Consider the following 21,774-nt stretch of genomic DNA (forward strand, 5'->3'; position numbering starts at 1 on the left):
CAAAACGTCACTTTAATCTTCAGACGACTGTAGATGTCGTTTTAAAGTGAAATCTTGGTTAAATACGTTTTGTGTAACCATGAATATATGATCTATCATTGATTAACTTAAATCCGTCATTTAAAATTTCCATTGAAATGGCATTAACCAGACGTGAAAGAAGAATTTCAAAAAATTAGATATTACATTGTCTTGTATGTACAGTTTCTCTTAAAATGTGCAATGCTGCGTTTGTTTTAGTTAGTTTTTCTTTACCATGATACAAATTATCTTTAAGACAAAAAGGAAAAAAGTAACACAGTCACATGATTAAAAAAATTACACTTTCAAAAAGAACAGGTCTGTCCTGAATAATGCACTTTCCACACTGGAACAAATCAGACGGGTGACGACACTAAAACAAAAGAAAGAGGTTAGACTGAGCTCTAAGGGAAGGATAGTGAAATCACACAGACACGAGGGAACGAGATTAAAAACAAACTAGAGTCGAAACAGATGAAATTGATGAAAAACTACTTTCTGACAGATATAAGGTTTGGCCAGCAGGTGGTGCCAGACGAGTGTACACGACAGAAAAGACAGAATTAATACACACGTTTCCACACAGGGTCTATGTTTGAGTGTCTAACTAGAGCTCCTGTCTCCAGCACAGATAAGAGCTGTGTGTGTGTTTCCCTTTCACTTTGTACACACGTGTATTTGTACACACTTACAGTACACAACGGGTCAAAACTGATCATGGAACAAACTGTAAAAATTGGAACAAAAAACTCAAAAACAGGAACCAGGAGAGTTGTCGGATTCACCAACACCTGTGACAAACGTAGTCTTTTCACTCTCATCACTGTTTTTATCTTTTCATCCGTGCGGGTCCCGGTGACGACCACGTGACAGCAGTGCTGCCGGGCGACCTCCTGAGAGGAGATGTGAGGACAGAGGGGGCAGAGGGGGGTGCTTGCGGCTCATTCGCAGGCCAACTTGCTGTCAAAGCTCGACAGGCCGATGGCGAAGGCTTGAAGGGCGCACATGGGATAGTTGTAGTCCAGAGTGAAGATGTCCTCGGCCACGCGGCCAAACTGCATCACGATGTAGTCGGCTGGTTGGAGGGGAAACAGACTTGATCATGCACTGAGTACTGATGGAAATATGTGAAAGTAAGCAGAGAATATATGATATGAAATGTCCAACAGTTTGAACACACTCGTAGATATTAGTTCCCTGAATATGCCTGATTTATTTAATCAAGATCCATGAATTATTTGTTTATTTATTGCCTCCTTTAACCAAGTTTAGTAGAAATACATTTAATAGTTTTTGTGTAATCATCCTGACAAACAAACAAACGAGACAACAAAAGACAGAGTAGAAATATCACAACGATCAGGACGGATGTGTACTCACGGTCGTTGTCGTGAACTATTTGAAAGTTTTTGACGGAGGCTTGAGTGACCCGGCCGTGGAAGTTGAGCACGTAGGACTGCGTGTCGTCGTTCCACACCGGGGCCTTGTTGTGCAGCTCGATCAGGTTGTCCAGTGAGTGGCTGTGACACCTGCTGAGGAGGCTCTCCTGCTCCTGTCACACAAAGACATCCCTTCTAACAAGCTACACAACAGGTTTGTGCTAAATAACACAAGTTTGAAACGAAAAGGAGCCGTCACACTTACACTCTGAGGTCTCACGGGGACTCGCTCGAAGTTCATGTTCATGCCCGGGATGACTACAGTCATTTTCCGTGGTCCTTTGAATCCCAGTACGTTGGTTTCCTGCCAGCAGAGAGTTTCGCTTCATATAAGGAATGAACAGGAGACACACTGGTTGTTACTGGTCTGTCACTCACGTAGCAGATGGCGGCGAGTTCCTGTCTCGTGTTGCTCTCCTCCAGCAGAGCCCCGGGGTTCTTGCAGGGGTTGGTGCCGTTGTCGTACACGGTGAATTTGGTGCCCATGAGGTTGGACCTGTAGTGGTTTGCATGGATATAACCTTGGGTCATAATCCTGGTGAGCTCAGCTATTTGTCACATACTTGTCAAAGTTGATTTCATACCATCAGCACAAAATTCCACTGCCAAGCACGTCCCCAAAAAGCTTTTCAGGAGGATTTTGGTCTGATTTGACCGTGACCTTTTACATTTAAATTCAGGTATGCTATTGACAAGCAGTGGAATCCGAGAGGAGATTTTGGTTTTACCTCAGTTTACCGATGAAGCTCTCTCCCTCACGAGACAAGTCTGTGGCGTCCACTGAAATAAGGTAGTTGGACGTCTTGCTCTTCTTCCTCTTCCTGCCTGCCAACAGGAACACCTGGAAAAAGATGATAAATGTCTCCACGTGTCTCTTAAAAACTCCAGCAGGGATTTAATTAACTCTCAGAATAGCACGGCCCTGTCTCACCTTCTTGCCGTCCTCTCGCTCCATGTGCATGAAGTAGGTGGGGTACAGGCCGCGGTCCATGCCCTTCTTGTCCCGGGAGATTCGACACTTCACCGTGATGCCGCGTGGAGCCGGACGGAGGACGAACTCCTCCAGATTCGCCACGTCGATCAGCGAGCTGTCGGGTGTGGGTGATCCTGGGGTCACGACCTCCTGGGCAGAGGGACACACGGACATTTGAGTCATTTGGCTGGGATTCGGATTATGTGGTCTGTCTCCTGAGGCTGGTCGGTGACTCACTGAACCGTCTTTGCCGCTGGCAGCAGACTCAGGCCTGGTGGAGTCTGCGTGAGGTGACAGGGAACGAGTCCGTTCTTCCTCCGTGTCCTCCTCGTTTTCACTGGATTCGTCAAAGTTCATGCTGCCACAGAGGCCTGGTGAGGACAAGGAGGCAAATTGATAGTATTCATTATTTTCCCGCTGTGATGTTTATTCACACAAGACAGAAGAAGGACATTAGTCCCAGAGGTTCAAATCGTGAACTACAGAAGAGTCTGAAAGAGGGTTTCTTTACTTTTGGTACAAATTTGTCCCTCAGGTGTATTTTTAAAGGTTTTTTTGGTGCGTACATTTCTCAAGAACTGATACAATATTTAAGCAACAGTTGAAGCAAGGACTAATGGATTACACAGTTACACTCACTCCCCTTTGAATAGTTATATATCAGCTGATAAGAATTGGACAAAGTGAGTTATATATATTTTTTGAAATTAAGACTTTTGCATTTCTCTGAGGGTTTTTCTTCCACATGGAAGAGACTGACTTCAAATCTGAAGGAGCAAAGGAAGAAAATGGAAGAAATAAGTGAATCCAACCGAGTCATCCCCAAATATCTTTTTATCAGACTGAACAACACGATAATTCAGTTTGCTCATCCAACCAACGTTTTACAAGTCTCTACCGAAGCTGTTCCTGTCACAGTGGATGAATCTTTCTATTAGTCAGTTTTTGAGTTTCATGTTGGGAGATGAAGGCCAACGTCCCTCCGTGGGGCTGCGTGTTCTCCACAGAGACGGATCAGTGCGGTCACACGGTCGTGAAGATGTGAGAATGGGCCTGGCTGACTGCAGCCGATCTAGACTGCTTGAGACATCTGTCTCTGTGCTGATAATTGGATTTATCCGCCGGGTCGCGGCTCTTGGCTGCAGTTGTGGTCGGACGCCGGCGTGGTTACATCCCGGTGAGCAGGGGAAACTGTTTCTGATGTGTTCAAGTTTGTAATTAAATGTAACGTGTGAATCAAAAGCTCGACCAGAAATGATAATAACATCTATAGAGTATGTTAAAAAATCTGACTAATTCCATGGAGCCATCTTCACACACACTGAACACTTTCTACTTGCTCTCAGACCTCAGACACCTCCTCCTGGATCTTCTGCAGATTCTAATGAGGTCAGGGTTTGAATTGTTTTGTAGAAGGCGAATGTTAAAGTGTTACTTATCACTGTTTAATAACATGATGGCAGTTTTTTTTCTGGTGTTTTTACAGTAGCTGAACCGTGGATGTGCATCTTTCCCCGAGACAAAGAGCGAGTCATTACAAATACAGGTGGTGACCCACAGTGACTACAGGGCTCCAATTAAAATACCAAACAAAGTTGTGTGAGCCAGTGGCTCATGAAATCAACCATCTGGAAATGTCAGAGCGGACTCACAACGCTCCAACCAACAACCTGCTTAACAAAACCATGCAGCAGAAAGTTAAGATTCACACATCATGGACAAAAATACAGACTTTGACTGAATGAGCTATCACCTATTTCCTACATGTCCTCAGGCGTTGGGATAATAAACAAAAACGGGAAGCTAAAGATAGAGGACGTCTTCCTGTGTTTAACAGAACAATAACAATGAGTGCTTCCATCAATGAGACGGACAATGACGTCTTCTACTGAGGCGTCGTCACACTGGAGCTCAGACTGAGGCATAATGAAAAGTCAAGATGTCAAGAAGACAAACTTTATTTTGTCTTCAGGGGCAAGTGGATAAAAAATAAAAATACACACACAACCCACTCTGGTCGATATTTAAAGACCATAAACCTTAAAAAGATATAAATGCAGTCCTGGCAGCTGGTGGAGTGAGTGTGGCTGGCAGAAGCTGCACTGATACCATAGACTGCAGTATGAACAATGCTCTGCCCTATTATTAAATGACCCATTTCTCGCTGCGTCACTGTCAATCCCACCAGTGTCTTTATCTCTGCTCTTCACAGCAGCAGGAGAAGCTTCAGAGCCTGAGCTCCTGATCTGTGACTGTGATCACTTTAACTAAGACTGGATTCACACACTCATTAAGATGACAGCTCATCCTGATCTGAGTATCCTCCTCTTGTCTCTCCTCTCTTCAGTGTTTGTTTATATTTGTGCTTCACTTCTTCCACCTCATGTCACACTGACTTTGTGTTCAACTGTCAAACATTGTTTACTAAAACTGGGAATGAGACCAGGCAATAGAGCAGCAACAAAGCAATGCTGCACCATGGCGTAATCTGACAAGACGCAGCATTGGCCAATCACTATCATGGACTCGAACCAAAACCAACCAGGATGTATAAAACTCTTTTTGACTGTTATGCTGTTTTTGGAGTCAGTCTACAACTTCATTCTAACAGAAAAGATCATGTGTTGTCGATTTTGAGTCTCTGCTCTCCGATACATAACTTTTTTTGACAGATAATCTAGGTTTAGGAAGTTATTTATTAATGCAAACGTTTAACACTTTGATTGTTTCTTACAAAAACAACAATTAGACAGCTGTTTTTCTAATACGGTTGATATCTATCTTGTATTGTCTTAAGCTTTGTCAAGCACTGAGGGACTTGTCTCTGTCGGGACTCACCTTGTTTCTGCAGTAACTCGTGGATGTCCGTCTTGGGCTCGAGCAGAGTCTCAGTGTCTCGGTCTGTCTCGGGCTCCTCACAAGCTGGAGACTGAGGCTGGGATTGAAGCTGGAACTGAGACTCAGACTTGGACTGAGGCTGGGACTGGGACTTGTTCTGGGTTTGGCTTGGCGAGAGGATCTGGATTTTGGTTCCCAGATCAGGGAGTTCTGATCCCATGAAGGCTGCTGGGCCATCAATGCCTAGTGAGAAAAAACAAGCTGAAAGTCAGTTGGACCTTAGCTGTAAATGTTCTGGTTTTAAGAAAGAATCATAAACTGTAAATAAACATGGACTGCAGTGCCACAAGCAGCCTGTGTATATGTTTGGATATCAAATACTAATATTTAGATAGATATTAATTTATTGATTTGTCCAAACTTCCAAACCACACTGCAGTCGCAGTAATCTCAGACTAGATAAACATGTTGTTTTCCCCATGTTGTGTGGCACAGCGTTGCCCTTCATGTATTCTTCTGCATCACGCTGTGAAGCGGAGCGGCAGTCCACAGAATATTTGCGCTGCTTGATCACACAAACTAACCCTTCTAAGTAATCTGGTAGTATGGCGGCTCGCTTTGGATTTCCAGCTCCGGGGGAAATAAAGGATGGAGTGTTTTAATCCTCAAACAGGGCGCTCCACACGGAGATCAGTGAACACGACACAGTGGAAGAGTCAATGTAATGTAGCGTAGGAATTGGATGTTGAACACAAACAGTTTTTACACAAAATAATGAAGAAATATCCTTCATGAGTTGTTGATGCAACATTAAAGAAATGATGATGAGTTGTTTCCCCCTCACCATCCATGTTGACATCGTTTACGATACTGGGTTGGAACTCCACCAGTGGCGCCTGCTCCTCCCCGCGCCGCGTCCTGGAGCGCCGGGGCCAGGCCTCCGTGTTGGGCTGGACCATGAGTGGCTCCTGACGCTTCCTCCGCTGCTTCTGTTCCAACAGTGCCCTCTGTGGACCAAAGGGGGGGGGGGGGGACAAAAGTGGCGGGAAACTTTAGAAATGTGACTTTATACAGTCCTCTAGTGAACATTACACCCAACGAAATGAGATGTCAACCTTTTCTCCTCCGTTCCACTTGTTTATGTCTAACATCTAACATTAGATTTGTTCATATGTTTGATTTACTCACTTAAAGGTTCAGTTAAACCACGGGATGTTTTAATTTAGATGAACAAAAAGCCATCAAACAAAGACCAAAGTAATGGATGCTGTGTCTCATCAGCGTTGTTTGCATGTCCATCACATGAAGATTTGGTGTCAGGATCTTCAAACTGTGACAAGGCTTCCCCCTCTTTCTTCTCAGCTTAATGACTGAACCACAATGACATGCTCCTTTGGCTCCTGTGATATAAACGTATAATGACTTCATGTTATATCCGCTCAACCTTGCGCCCCGGCCTCTGGATTACGCAAGCGCGTTAATTGGCGTTTCAAAGGCACAACGATGAGTCCTGTTTAGTGATGCTGTTTAGTGAGCTGGAAGACACCGGGAGGCCTTGTCTCATATTTGTCGGGACTAAAAAGCTTTCATAACTCAGCGGTCATTGTGCCAGAGCTCAGGGTCGGTCTCGCTGTTTCCCCCCCTCTTTACAGCCACACCAACCACACAGTTACCACTCATCTGTGAAAAACCTTATTTAATATGATTACACTTGTGGGGAAGTGTTGCAAATGTGGAAAATAGTCATTTAATGGGCGAGCGGTACAATCCAGACCTACTTCTATCACTTCAAAAGAAGCAGGATTTGCACGCTCGCTTTCAGCAAATGAATAAAACATAAAGCAGGATTTTTATAATCATGGCCAAATTTCAGAGAGCATATAAATGGTGATCTTGAAAAAAAAGAAAGGCTACGGGTGAACGTCACAAGTTCCACATTTCCTTGCAAATGTTTTGATGGCCATTGAGTATTTAAACAATTATAGTTTTATAATCATTATAGATTCACCTGGGGAATCTGGAAAGATAATGAAACAAGTTAACTGAAACCACAACAAGTTAATTTCCATAAAAACTGAGATTAGTTGCACACTGAACTCGGGTTGAGTGATAAAACAATATCAATAATTATCGGAATATAACTAAAGTCCAATATAGCTGATACAATGCTTATGTATTGTGCTCTGTTAATCAAGTATAGAAAATAACTTAAAACCGTAACCTTCACTCAGGAGCAAAATTGTCCTAAAAGTTAAAAAAGCGATATTGACTGATATAGACATTTTATTATATACTTGATCTCATGTTTGACCATATCACCAAGCCCTACCCTGAACTTATTCTACACACAATCAAAGTTTGACCAGTTTGTTCTCTCTTCCTTCACAGTGAACTATTTTAAGCCAATCTATTGTAATATTCCCTTCTTGTGTAAAGACTCAGCCCAGGATGTGACTTCATTCAGGCTTTTACAGTCTTTCCTTTGTCTGGCAAAACATGGGAACAGAGATGGCGACTTGAAACATACTGTACAATCATGTGTGCCCTTTCAAACAATCTGATAACAATTACAGGGAGGAGAAGAAGAAACAATGAGGGCACGCACATCACAAACTGAAAAGTTGAAATTAAAGTTGCTTTGCTGGATATAACTGGAACGATCTTATCTCGAGAAAGATTAAAAAAGAAAAACGTATGAAGTTACAAACCCGTTCCATTGACATCCTGTAACAAGCGTGGGGCAAAGTTTCTCTACAGAAATAACATCACAGGTCCTGTTGGTCTGGAGGTCAGATACAGCTAAGTCCCAACAGCAGCGTTTCTCCTGAGCAAGACTTTCTCTTCCTGTCGCTCATTCCTTCTCTGGGGCTGAGCTGGAGGATCAATAAACCAACAGCCTCCTCTGGAAGAAACACGTTCTGTCTCTCATCCAAATACTGAGCGCTGGAGTGTGTGTCTGTGTGTGTGTGTGTGTGTGTGTGTGTGTGTGTTGCTGTTGCTGACTGAATCAGTGGTCATTAGCACTACAGAAGGAGAGAGAGAGACACAGAGAAAGAGAGAGGGAGAGAGGGAGGCTATGAAGCGCGCCCGGAGTGAGATATACACTCAGTCACAATCATCCTGGATTTAATATCTGAATGGTTTTCATTTGGCTATTTGAAACAAGGTGGGGAAAAATGCTGAAGTGAGTGCAAACATGGGGGAAATGTTGCACTGTTTAATATATCTTTTTCATATTTACCTCAACTTTCATTTGATCTCCCCTCTGGGCACGATTGCATGTGTGTTTGTCCTGGTGAGTTATGTAAGGACAAAAGACTCAAGTGAGGCTGTTGGGGCTGCAGCACGCACAAACATGCGCCTCGCACTAAATCCTCCTCACTTTGAACTCACCAGTCTGGCTCTCCTGTTTCTCTCCGCCTGACGTTTGAGATAGCGCCGCGCGGCTTCAAGCTCAAATCAAAGTGCAACGCCGGCGCTCTACAGCGACGTTCGGGGATAAAGCGTCTCGCGGAGCGTTAGGGAGGAGAGAAAGGATGAAAGGTGAACAAATGTGCGGCGGAGGAAAGGCTACGTCTCGTCATGTACCAGACAATCTTCAGCATCTCTGCTTCAGCTGCTGCTCGCATTTTAACCAACAACAAGCACAAAGGGCACATTTCTCTCCAATCCTCATTGCCGTTCCGTTCCAGTTCAATAACGGATTGATTTTAAAATACGTTTGATAACTTTTATAGCTCAGCACGGTCTAGGGACCAGTTTTATAAGAGAGCTGCAGCCTCATATGCACCATAAGCCATAATATAAGATCTTCCTACCAACACTTGCTAGCAGTGCCTAAGTCAAGGCCGGTAACTGAGATGTGACTGGTTTAAATCTTTGCTTAAAAACTGATTTATAACTGGTTATAATGGACATTTGTTTTTCTTTCATTCAATCTTCCTTATCAGTGTTTTCTCTTGTATTTCCTGAAGCACTTGGTATTTTTGTAACGAGCGACAACAGGGAGCGGTTCAAGGTTGACGAGTCAGTAGGAGCATTAAAATTCCAAGTGTCTGTGCAGGTGAAAACACTAATCAGCAGACTGCACGCCACTGCATGATGTTGAAGCTGCTCCTGCCATCAGCTGGCACCCCTTGGTGACAAAACGAGCACAACACAAGGCCTCCTCCGTCCTTTCATTTAACAGTAATGCACAAAATCTTAGCTGGAGCTCATAAGGTCGATGTTTGCCCTCAGCCTAAAACAGCCATCTTAGTGTGAGTAGTGATAACAGCAGGGATATGCCACATTGGAGACACCACTTTCTTTAGAAAAATGAAAAGAAGCAAACAACAGAAGCTTCCTACCTGTTTTTCAAGCTTCTGCTGCATAAGACTGGCGCTGTCATCTTCAATTCCGCTGCAGAGAGAAGGAGAAACATCGTAAGGAATCAGAGATTTTACATTTCACGAAGCATTTACATTGGATTTAGATTTTCCCTGCTCAAACCAGTAGAGGGCATCACTGCTGTAGCATTAATATAAAGCAATAAAAACCTTTTATCATGTATGATATTTAATCAAACATAAACTATTCAAGGCTTTACTTTTCATCACAGAAGCAGCAGTTTTAAGAGAAAAATTCAGTAAAGGAGAGAGAATTAAAGACATGTCGCCTACATCTCGGTCAAAACCACTAAATGGACTTAAACTTCAATTAAATTACCTTCTGAGACTGTAGCTGTAACGTGGCACCGCTCACTCATAGAGGAAAAAACGGAAGAAAAAGAGTTTGTACAAGGAAGAAACAGAAGGACAAATCTCCAGCTGAGAGAATGCCTCGCACTCCGGGTCCTCTGGGCGTTTACCCTGGACACCTATCTGAAGGGACTGGGTCCATGTTGCTTAGCTACATGGAGGAGAGAAAAGGGCAACAGCAGGAGTCTGTACTGTCAGCGTCTGAGTCAGAGACCTACACTATGTCTCTGCTGTCTTCCTCTGTGCAGGGTCACGATTTCCATTTCTCATATCTTTCATCTTTCTCAGTCGAGTGTATCTTTAGGTATTACGTGTTCTGCTTGGCAAGAATGGTTATTTGATAGAAGGGGATTATGGGTCGGAAGAGAAGAGTTACCTCCCCCATTAAGTAAGCTCATCGAATGTTTGACTCATTCCTCCGTTTCTCTCAGTCGCTCTCGCATCCTCTCCAAAGGTCTAGTGCAGTGGTTCCCAAACTTTTTGTGCCCAAGGCACACCAAAGGACAAATAAAAATTTCAAGGCACACCTATTGTGCAAAATAGCCTTATAACACGTGTTATCACTAATATCATCTGTTTATCTGTTAAGTTTATAATTATTTACTAATGCCAAATAAGATGTGACCAAGACAACTATTCTACTCATGAAATATTTATTAACAAAATACTTCACAAAAATATTTAAACTTTATCAAATTGGGCTTAATCAAACACACCCATTTCAACCAGACAGGTGAGGCAAAGGAAACAGAAATTCAGCAGAGAACTGTCCATGAGAAAGCTGCATGGTCCTGAATCTGACCCACAAATTATAACTGTAACATTTAGAATCAGGCTTTTTTTGTAAATATTCTGCCTACTAACAAATCAGTGGGACACATGTGCCTGTCGGGGCGCACAGATTTTTTTTTATCCTTGGTGGCACGGAGGACAGGGCCACTCGCAAGTCCTGCTCAACAGAGAGCCGTGACCTGGTCTTGTTCTTCATGTGAACAAGAGTGGAGAACGCCAACTCACACAGGTAGGTGGTGGGGAAATGAAGAAGTTGGTCGATAGCGTGGTGGGAGATGGTTGGATATTCTGATGCACAAACCAACCAAAACTGATCGAGTGTGAGCTCACTAAATTTCAGTTTCAGCGTGCGGTCCGCACGGAGCTCTGCGCTCTCCTCTCTCTCCTTCATAGTGAGCTTCTCGGTTGAGGACTCGGACTCCTGGTTGAATGGGTCTCGGATCCAGTCATTGTCCTCGATGTCCGCCACACGTGGAAAATAGCGCTCAAACCTCTCTTTTAAGGTCTGAAGGTGTTCGGCATATATAGCGCGCTCACTGGCTGCCTGTGGCGCAGCTGATGCCAGCGGGAACATGTTCATGGAGCCCTGTTCCAAAGCCTCGCGCCACAGGGTCAGTTTGCCCATAAAGCCCCGAATCTTGTCTGTGGATGATAAAATGTTTTCATTCCTGCCCTGAAGCTTGGCGTTTAACTCGTTGAGATGCCCAAATATGTCTGCAAGGTAAGCCAGCCTGGCGCACCAGCTCTCATCCGCGATCCTGTCCTTATGAGGGACAGCGTGTTCACGTGAAAATTCCAAAAGTTCTTCCCGGAGCTCGTAAAAACGGGATAAGACTTTCCCCCGAGACAACCATCGTACCTCTGTGTGGAGGATCAGGCTTTGGTGGTCGGCTCCCATCTCAGCGCACAGCTGGGAGAAAAGGCGAGATTTCAGGGGCCTTGATTTGATGTAATTCACCATCTGCACAGCCTGATTCAGCACCTCAGTCAACTCCGGGGGCATGGTTTTGGCAACTATTGCCTCTCGGTGCAAAATGCAGTGGTTGGTGACTATCTGTGGATTTTGTGCTTTTACCTTTGCAATAAAGCCTCTCACTCTCCCCGTCATGCACGCCGCACCATCCGTGCACAGACTGACGCACATACTCCAGCACAGATTGTTTTCTTTTAAGTAGTTATCAGTTACCTTGAATATTTCTTCTCCCGTTGTATGGCTTGCCATTTCTTTACAGAAGAAAAAAGTCTCTTTAATAGAGTCACCGTCAACATACCTGACGTTTGCCAGGAGCTGGGCAGCCCCACTTATATCTGTCGATTCATCTATTTGAAGAGAAAATCTGCCGCTCGCCTGCAGTTTCTCTGTTAAATGTTGTTCAATGTCTTCTGACATGTCATCTATTCTTCTTTTGATTGTGTTATCAGATGCCGGCACCTTGGATGGCTCATTTGCGGCATCTGGACCCAGCATGACACCTGCAATTATTTTGCAAGCAGGGAGGATGAGTGTCTCCGCTATTGTGTGAGGCTTCTTTTTCTTTGCAATAAGCTCCGCTAGCATGTAACTAGCCTCCATTGCCTTTTCAGACACTTTCACGGAATCCAACAAACGGTCTTGCTGCCTCTGGTTCAGATCCTGCGCTCTTTTGAAATAGGCCAGGTTTCTCTCAGCGTGGAAGGGATGTTTGGTTTCCAAGTGCCTCTTCAGCTTGCTTGGAACCATATTAGCATTAGCTAACTTCTCCCGACAGAGGACGCACTCCGGCTGAGGAATGTTGACATCCCCGGTCCAACTGAAGCCATAAGACAGGTAACTTTCATGATACTGTCGGCTGACAGTTTTTTTCCTCTTTTCTTTCGGTGGGTTGTCGGACTCGGCAGTCTCTGCACTGGTGGTTGGTGGTTTGCTCCGCACGAGAAAGCGCTCCATTTTCCCTCTTGTTTATGTTTTAATGTTGTGTTCACCTGCGCCACTGCGCGAACAGCGAAATGTGGGATCCTCTTTGAGGATTTTTTAAATAGTTTTTAGATAAAGAGTTTGCCTCTGTATTATGGAATGAGTGCATTCAAAGTAGTATATAGTAAATTAAAATAATTATTTTTGTATAGTTGTATACTATATTGCAGTAGGCTATGGTTGTCACAAAATCCCACGGCACACTTGGACTTGCCTCACGGCACACCAGTGTGCCGCGGCACACAGTTTGGGAACCACTGGTCTAGTGTGTATAGGTGATGACACACACACTACTTAAGGATCTGAAGCCCGATGCTCGCTGTGTGACACATCACAGCTCATCTCCGGAGGACAGAAGGTGAATGGCAAAAGGTGTTGAGTGCCGGAAACTCATTTGTGCCTTAATTATCCTGTTTCACTCTAATTGAGAACACTGAATATAATCAAGGGCTGAGGACCAGAGGAAGTAAGACATTTGGGTGACAAACACACGTGGACACAGAGGAAGCTGTTGATGAGCTCTTCCTACTGTCACACAATCATTTTGTAATCAATTCGGTATTAACACTGAGCCAGTGAGTGTATATGAGAAGTAAACAGTGGGTAAAACCTGTGGATCGCTCGTGATTCACCGTGGGTGACAACACATGTAAGCCAGATAAGTCAGCCAATAAAAAGTTGAAAACAACAACACCTCAACAATAGTAATCCATGTTTGCCTTCTGGTAAACTCTGGTATACAAAGAGATTTACCTGGTGCTGACAGATGAGCATCGTGTGAAGTCATTAGCATTGTGTCAACACACATCACATGCTTGAGTGTAACAGGAGTTCTACGAGTTCATTGGGTTCACGGGTGCAAAGAGGCAAATGTGGTATCAGAGGGAAGGACAGAATATCTGTACTCACTCACATCCTGCTGTCAGATGGTAATAGGGTTTAAAAGTTCTTAAATGGTTAGTGATTTATAATTATTAGTTATTCAATGTCATTTATCAGTCAGCTAAAAATATCTGCTATCATATATTCTTTATTATTACGAACACATATTAGTGACGTCTTTTCAACTGCGTATCTGACCCGATACTGTTCACTGCTGAAACAATCCATGTCTGAACGTTGTGATTCAGGGATGTCTAACCAAATAAAGACCTGCCAGTTGATGAAGCACATTAAGTTTGTTTCCAGACAAAAGAGGAATCAAAACTAGTGACTCATCTTATCAAGGATAAGGAAATAGAAACTAGATTAATTTGGTATTTGCGTCATGGATTTTTTTTGAAGATCTTTCCTCGTACTCTAGATAAATACAACAGGTAATTGTAACTATTTACGTGACATTTCATAACCTTAAGACCATACTAATTGACTATGCACCAAAGTGTGATGGTAATGATGGTCTGTAATTTGAAAAACAGGGTTTGAATCCATGCTTGAGTCTGTCGGTAATCTTCGAGTAATTCAACTCACAGGTGTAAGAAGAGATTCTTGTTGTGTGAGTGTGTGTTGTGGGGTGTGTGTGTGTTGCTGTTTACCTTGTTGTTGCGTTTGAGGAGAAGCTGGCAGAGCTGGAGGGTCTGGAACATTTGGCAATTTGGCACCAAGCACCGGACATGTCGGAAATAAGAGAGTGACACAAATTAACAAGATCAAAAGATGTATGGGATATTAAATAAAATCGACAAATCCAAAATCCTGTATGGGTTGGGTTTATTCATTTGTTAATTGACTACAAGCAGAGGCTTTAATTAAGTGGACAGTTATTGATTATGAACTCAGAGGATAATTGTTGAGCAGGTGTCGGGTAAAATAAAATACAAGATCCCTGAGAGTTTATCATTAAGACGTTGATCTGCTGGGCGTCAAGACAATCTCCCCCGGACACACACACACACACACACACACACACACACACACACACACACACACACACACACACACACACACACACACACACACACACACACACACACACACACACACACACACACACACACACACACACACACACACACACACACACACACACACACACTTGGCGCCTCATCACAGCTGTGAGTGATCAATGTTTCATCAGTTCGTCACAGCTTGGGTGACAAGAGAGGGACACGCCACTGTTGTCCCTTCCTTGTGTGTCAGACCAAGGTAACCATGGAGATTCCTGCTCCGTCAACAGCTCGCCTCCACCAGCATTGATTAAAAACCTGCATCCAGTTCAGTACAGCTCCATCGTAACTGGACGCCTTAGCACTGTGCTGTAAAGATTTACTGAGGGACAGAGGAGGAGGCGGCTGTACCAAGGCGTGTAATTGTTTTTCTGCTGCACACCTAAATACAAATACTGGGGACTAATATGATTTTGATGCACCATTGGTTCAGAGGTGACAAGTTGATCAGTGACTTATTTCCAGAAGACAATATCAAAGCTATTTTTAAAAAAATGTGCGTGGCATTAACCAGAGGGATCTTATAATTGGAATAAGGTCCAATTTGTCTGTTGTCAATTTTAATTAAAAGCCTTCCACTTTGCCACTTCAAAAAGAAAATTTGAAAGTTGAATGAAAGTTGAATTAATTTCTGCCACAGGCTATTCCAACTTAGAGAGCATGCAGGATTAAATGAGAGCTGATAAGATGAAATGCTTCATTGCCTGTGGCTGAGAGCACAGTGAGCACAAAGAGAAATGATACCAAATTATACCAAAATGACATGCATGAAAGGAGGAGGGGTACGATGTAGGTCTGTGGACAGGCAGTCTCTGGTGGCTCGTGTTGAGTAGAGCACACATAGGGCGGTAAATTGTTTGTTTGCAATTGAGTGAGCATATAATTGGGTTTACCACTGAGCAGCATCTGCAGCTATAACCATAGTTTATGGTTAGGGAGCGCAGGTTTTGCTCTATGTCTCTGTTCAGACACTGTGGTACAAAACCTGATAATTTCACCATGACAACACTGTCACTGTGAAGCTAAAATGTAAATAATCATGCCGCTGCTCCTTCAAAACTTCTGGATTTTGCTGTGAAGCAGCCTCAAGAGGTGTGGAGCAAGGAACTGTTGATGTCTTAATCTCTTTCCTCAGCATCACTGTGTCCTCCCACATGCTAGTCAAAGACAAGTAGAGGCTTCAGGAAAACATGAAGTGGTTGATTTACAAATGCAATGATTTCAGGATGATAAAAGCAGACAAAGACGTCAAGTTGGAAAGACGTGAAGATTCAAGCTTTTGGGGATGAGCTCCGACACCAGTGTCAATCTGCTGTAATCAAAATCGTTTTGCTTTCCACAACAGAAATTTTAATTCATGTCCTGCCTCCTGAGTGCTCTACCCCGGCGCCACTCATCACATGAATGTTTCCTGTGAACGTGTCATATGTGAACCAAATTTCCGGATATATTTTCGAGTGTTCTTGTCCCAAAACAGCATAAGAGTAATAGTGATAGTCTGATTACAAAAGCATCTAGACATCACGGAGCCTCGACAAAGAGACGCATTTAACAGTCAATAAATTCATCTGTTTTAGAAATCAGTGGCATCTAGTTACGCATGTTTTAAGTGTTGTGAGTGTGGCACTTAAAACGGCATATAAGAAGCAAGTTGCAGTAGACACACGCACAAATCGTCTGGACTCTGGTTACAGCACACACAGTCACAGCCTGATACTCTGAATAAGTAAAGACGTGGTGGCGGAAACATGAGCAAGAGGCAGATCTTTGACTGCAGGTCGACCATCCAGCTGGGAATTCTAGCTCCAGTGTGACTGGAAGAAACATTACAACAGCTCTAACCTCCGTCCTGGCAGAGGCTGCTCTGCAATTCTAAACCCTGAAATACAGCTTGGACGACTGAAGCCAAAATCTGTGTCTGTGTTGATGTACGAGTCCAACTTGAACAAACAAACTGTAAGTCTTCCAAGGGCAGCAGCTTTTTTCTAGTGCAAAGATAAAGATAAAAGTGCATGTGTGCAGCTACCTGTATGACCAGCGACTGTAGACAGGCTGAGATCCCTCATTCTTTAAGGTGTCCATGGATGCGGGTGCAGGAATTTATAGTCCTGGGGCTCTCCTATCTACACTGTTACAAAAATATTCATTAACACTGGAGCTCAGAGTTACTGTGCAATCGTGCCCAGCGGTAAGCCCTGCAGGCACAAAGAGCTCTGCTGTTATGTCACCGCCAAAGAGTAGCTGTGTCCCACCCAGGGGAGTAACATCTCCCAGAGTTGAGGCAGACTGAGGTTGGGAGGGTTGGAGCTGCTGTAACCATGACTTCACACTTCAGGCAATGCACAGGGATTCAGCTGGGGATAGGTATGTCAGTGACAGGCTTAAATCCTGACATATCACCTTATCAACATTAACAGAGCAAAGTGGGAATGTTCGACGAACTTCACCAAAGTCATATGAACCGACAGGACAGGTAGCAGCAGGGGGCAGGCGGGAAAATCTCTGGAAAATGTCTTACTGTTTGACATAAAGCTGGAAGTATTTCTACATTAACAGCTGTTACCAAAGTTCCTGTATTTCTCTACTTTCCACAACTTTCAGAATCACTCAGCAATCTGTCACAGCTCCTTTCCTCTGACTCAGAAAGGAAGACACTGCCTTGTTGCCCTGTCTGGCATCTCGGTTACACAAGCAATAGTGGGAATTTATAATTCTTTAAATAACCCAAATGTCCCCTTAACATCACTACGTCGCTCGTTATTGTCTGTCAGCACGTAAGTAAAATATTCCAGTGTACATTCCCCACAATATGCCTATAGATCACCCTGTCTAAAAACAGACAGAGTGGGGAACTTCATCTAGTTGCTAGGAGACCAGAGCCTCTCAATTGTGTGGTGTGTTTTTTTTCCTGTGCTTACTTGCAAGAGCGGGGGGGAAGAAAGAACAGAGAAAAATGATGAGCGTGTTTGTGTTTGTTTGTCCTGAGAGACAGTGGGATAATGACAAATCTGTCAATGGATGATAAGCAGGGGAGTCGTTCACCAGAGGGAGTAATTACTGAGCTCAAAACAAATGATGGAAATAAGCTACAAGAGCTGGTAATAATACTATTTCTCTTGGGGACCACAAGGGAGACACATGATGCTCCTACAATGATGCTCTATCTTGTTAAGGTGGATAAGAAATGAGAGCTGCTGCTCGTTAAATGTTTTGCAGACAGATTCTTCTTCGGCTGAAAGCAGCTGCTTAACATGATGCTAGAAACTCTACCTCGTCCTGAACATACAGCAAAAACTGTACAAAATGTGTGTACGGCTGAATTATTCAAGTGAGTTTTATAAGCAATACCAGATATCGTTCATCTTCCAGTCTCTCAGCACATGAGAAACTGAGTGTGTTACTCAGGCCAGCTGGGCCGTGTGTGTTTGGAATCCACGGGACAACCACAGAAAATCACAACTCAACCACAAACTATGCTCGAGGCTACAGAGGTCAACCGCTAACCTTGAGGAGAATGTTTTAAATTGACTTGATTTATAAGGATGGTGAAACACTGTTCATACAAGATGACTCGCTGATTTTAAATGTCAAACCAATTCCTTTTTGGAGGCCTACACCACATGCTATTTGGCCAAACCCTATTGGTCAACTACATGTTCCAACTGTGCTCACAATTTCGGCAAAACCCTGATTGTACATCATTTCTGGATAGTGTGAGGAAATGGAGGCGCATCATCCTTCTTTATAAAGTCTATGGTTTTAACTTTCTAAAATTATTTCTCAGAAGCAAACATAAATGTGTAAATGCTCATGCTAACACAGTGTGACATCGTTGTAATATTACGCAATCGTGTTCACTATGGTTAGTAACAGACAGCAATGGACCTGTTAACTGTTAGTTATCGTTATGTGTTAGAACAGTGCAACACAAAGGAGGAGACACATTTATCAGCCTCCCACTTCCAACACTACACTCATGTTGGGAGTCTTTGCAATATAACACTTGTGATGCTGTTGTGAAAACTGTCTCTCCTCAGATGTGTCAGCCAGAGACCACCAGTCACCAGTTCAATTGAAAGGGAGGAAATGTTACGCAAGTTCTCCTGATTTGGAAAATTCTCCAGTGAGGCACTCTTAAAAGGAGTAATCATAAGAAACAGGGACTGGGATTAGTGCAATTGTGAGAGATGAACTAAAAGGAAATTAGAAGTAGAGACAAGTACCTCATACAACCACCTTTCAAGACTGATTATTACAAAACGCTGCGGCAGACATCTGTGAACCAACACAAACTGTGTACATCACAGCTGGTGTGCTGATCAGGAATGAGACCACGGCTGTGTCTCACATTACGAAACCGACACAGTAACAAGGCCAAGACTTTTCCTTGGGTAAGATCGCAAAGCTTGTGAGACATCTGGAGGAAACATAAATATGGTTGTAGCTCTGCAAAGTTGTTGTTTTTATCTAGTAATCCTGGATAAAGCAAGATACATACTGATTTGTGGGGTCATTTTTTAAAGAAAACAGCTTTTCATCACTATGATGTTATAAACAATACTTTGGATTACATGTCTGATAAAATCAAATAATCAGACTGCAACTGCAACAGAAAAAGGTGGGAGCTACTCTGATTTCTATCTCCCTGTGAAATGAAAGCAGACCTCTGCCCCAGTGTTTGAAATTGCGCAGCTTCCATCGTGCAACCACAGAAGCCGACCCTCTCTGTCCAACACCTGTTTGTGTGACCTGTCGAGTACATGTCAGAGGAAAGCTGCAGGAAGCACTTTAAAGCCCCCCTTCATTGTACCTGAAAACGTGACGGTATACTTTGCCAAAATGAGTACAAAAGATGCAAAAAGATGATAAATAAAACAACTAAATATATGACTATAACAAGAATAACAACCCAATAAGATTACTAAGACCCAAACATTACAAGACAGACAACGCATGCACACCCTCACCTAACTCTCCATCATAGCTGACTGTAGCTGGGAGTGATCACGCACCTTACATACAAACTCAACAGGAAGAGAGAGGGGAAAACCAAACACAAATATACACAAGTAAGCAAATACACACTGGGGTTAATCGGAAGGCAAGTTCTCCAAACCGTGAAGCAAACAAAATTCTCCCTTGAGCCGCTCAGTGAATATTTCATTATTTCAATTTTGAGGATATCTTTGAGGCATTGGGATATAACAGGAGTCTTGGCAGTAAGAACTTCATACCACTGGCTATGACAGATGTGACTGCAACTATTGAAGTTAAGTAAAAGGGACATACTTTAAATTCCCGTAGGTATGAAGCTCTGGGCATAGCTCCATCCCCAGCTCCTGCTCCCATTTAGTTCTGGCTTTAGTCGTACCACTATCTTTAAATAGCATGTGGTGAGTTATTGATTTTTTAAAAATGAATGGACTGTGGTGTGGAATAAAAGATGTGCTGCGACAAGCAAGACTTTTTCAGACATGAATGTCCACAGATTTTAGGTGCAGACATTTTCAAGAGTCTGCCTTTCACACAAAACACAGTAGGAGGTTGTCTGATTCAGAGAGAACGAAAAAACATGAATCCACTGCAGGATTCTTGTATTATAACATGTGCTATGTCTTTCCAAGTTGACATTGCTGGGGTCTACGTGTATTTCATCCTGTGATATTTGTATTCAATTAGTTTTTTCTGTTTTGTGTCTGTCAACGCACCCACTCACTCACTCGCTAGCTGTGAGTTTCTGTATAGTAACCAGCTGCAGACACATGGGCTCACTTTGAGATTCTCCAGAATAGATAGATAGATAGATAGATAGATAGATAGATAGATAGATAGATAGATAGATAGATAGATAGATAGATAGATAGATAGATAGATAGATAGATAGATAGATAGATGGATAAATAGAGAGAGAGAGAGAGAGAGAGAGAGAGAGAGAGAGAGAGGGGGATGGATGGATGGATGGATGGATGGATGGATGGATGGATGGATGGATGGATGGATGGATGGATGGATGGATGGATGGATGGATAGATAGATAGAAATAACTGAAACTATACAAAGTGCTGCATAGGACTAGCATAGCCTGTAAAATGAATGTTGCAGCAGATGCAACAGTTTTTAAAAGGATGCAAACAATGCAGGAATAAAGCTTAAAAATAGAAAACTACATATATAAATAAATAGAAAATGCCATATATTTCCATGTTTACTAATTCCAGTGAAGTTAATAGGTATGGACATTGCTCGCGATGCATTGTTGGTAATGACAAAGACTATAGATGTTAAATAAACACGGATGGTCTTGTACAGAATTGCACAACACGGTGTAGCCCGCTGTTGGTTGCGTTCCTCAACTCCCACAGGTTCGAGACCACGTACATTTAGCGCCCTGGTTACGTGTGCTAGCTTTTTGTGGTTAATGTTTCTTCTCCGTTGTGTTGCTGAAAAATGTGCAGTTATCCCCCCGGAGCATGGCTGCAATGTTGAGGGCGTTACAGCTCGGCGTCCGGGGACCAACACCCATCGTCGAGCCCGTGAAACCCTCTCCTCCCGCGGCCGCTGTCACTGGTTTTCCTCCCCGCCAGCTGGAGGAATGCAGGAGCTACCTTGTTAGCATTAGCCGCCTGGACGCAGCGGAGCTCGGCAGAAAGTTGCCCGGCGAGAGTGAACTTTCCCGGGGGAGAAACAAGACACGGAGGAGGAGCTGGTTCGGTTCTCACGCAACAGTTTGACGAGCTGAACACCCGTAACGTGTTTTTAAGTATTTGTTTTATTACCTTATGCTGTAGTAACTCATGTTCGTCCACGGTTGCTAAGGAAGATCCTCGTGTGGCGGTTCACGGTCTGTGGAGAAGTGATGTTACTGCGGTCCTTGGTTACCGAGCACACCAACAAGCCGCGCTGCTATTGGTCAGCCCGCGATCTTATCTGGACGCTGATTGGAGGATGTGTCCGAGCGGAGGAGGAGAGTGTATTACCAAGGATGGAAAAGTGAAATCCTTTTGTAACAGAAAATATAAATATATTATTTTATTATATATATATATATATCCATTCTATATGTATATTTATA

The 21,774-nt window shown here is 43.3% G+C and overlaps 1 protein-coding gene across 1 annotated transcript; it reads right to left on the reverse strand.

The window, feature by feature from the left end:
- Window positions 1-962: 962 nt before the first annotated feature.
- Window positions 963-21,543, reverse strand: tulp3 (TUB like protein 3). The gene is made up of 12 exons (XM_061079032.1): window positions 21,479-21,543; window positions 14,292-14,333; window positions 9,621-9,672; window positions 6,116-6,278; window positions 5,272-5,514; window positions 2,671-2,804; window positions 2,392-2,583; window positions 2,189-2,301; window positions 1,839-1,956; window positions 1,666-1,764; window positions 1,402-1,573; window positions 963-1,096 (listed from the first exon to the last, which is right to left on the reverse strand). Exons 1-12 carry the CDS (start codon window positions 21,496-21,498, stop codon window positions 963-965), a joined length of 1,482 nt encoding a protein of 493 aa, XP_060935015.1. The 5' UTR covers window positions 21,499-21,543.
- Between the last annotated feature and the right edge of the window lie 231 nt (window positions 21,544-21,774).

The sequence above is a fragment of the Limanda limanda genome, chromosome 1, assembly GCF_963576545.1.
Source record: "Limanda limanda chromosome 1, fLimLim1.1, whole genome shotgun sequence".
In the NCBI taxonomy this organism is placed as follows: domain Eukaryota; kingdom Metazoa; phylum Chordata; class Actinopteri; order Pleuronectiformes; family Pleuronectidae; genus Limanda; species Limanda limanda.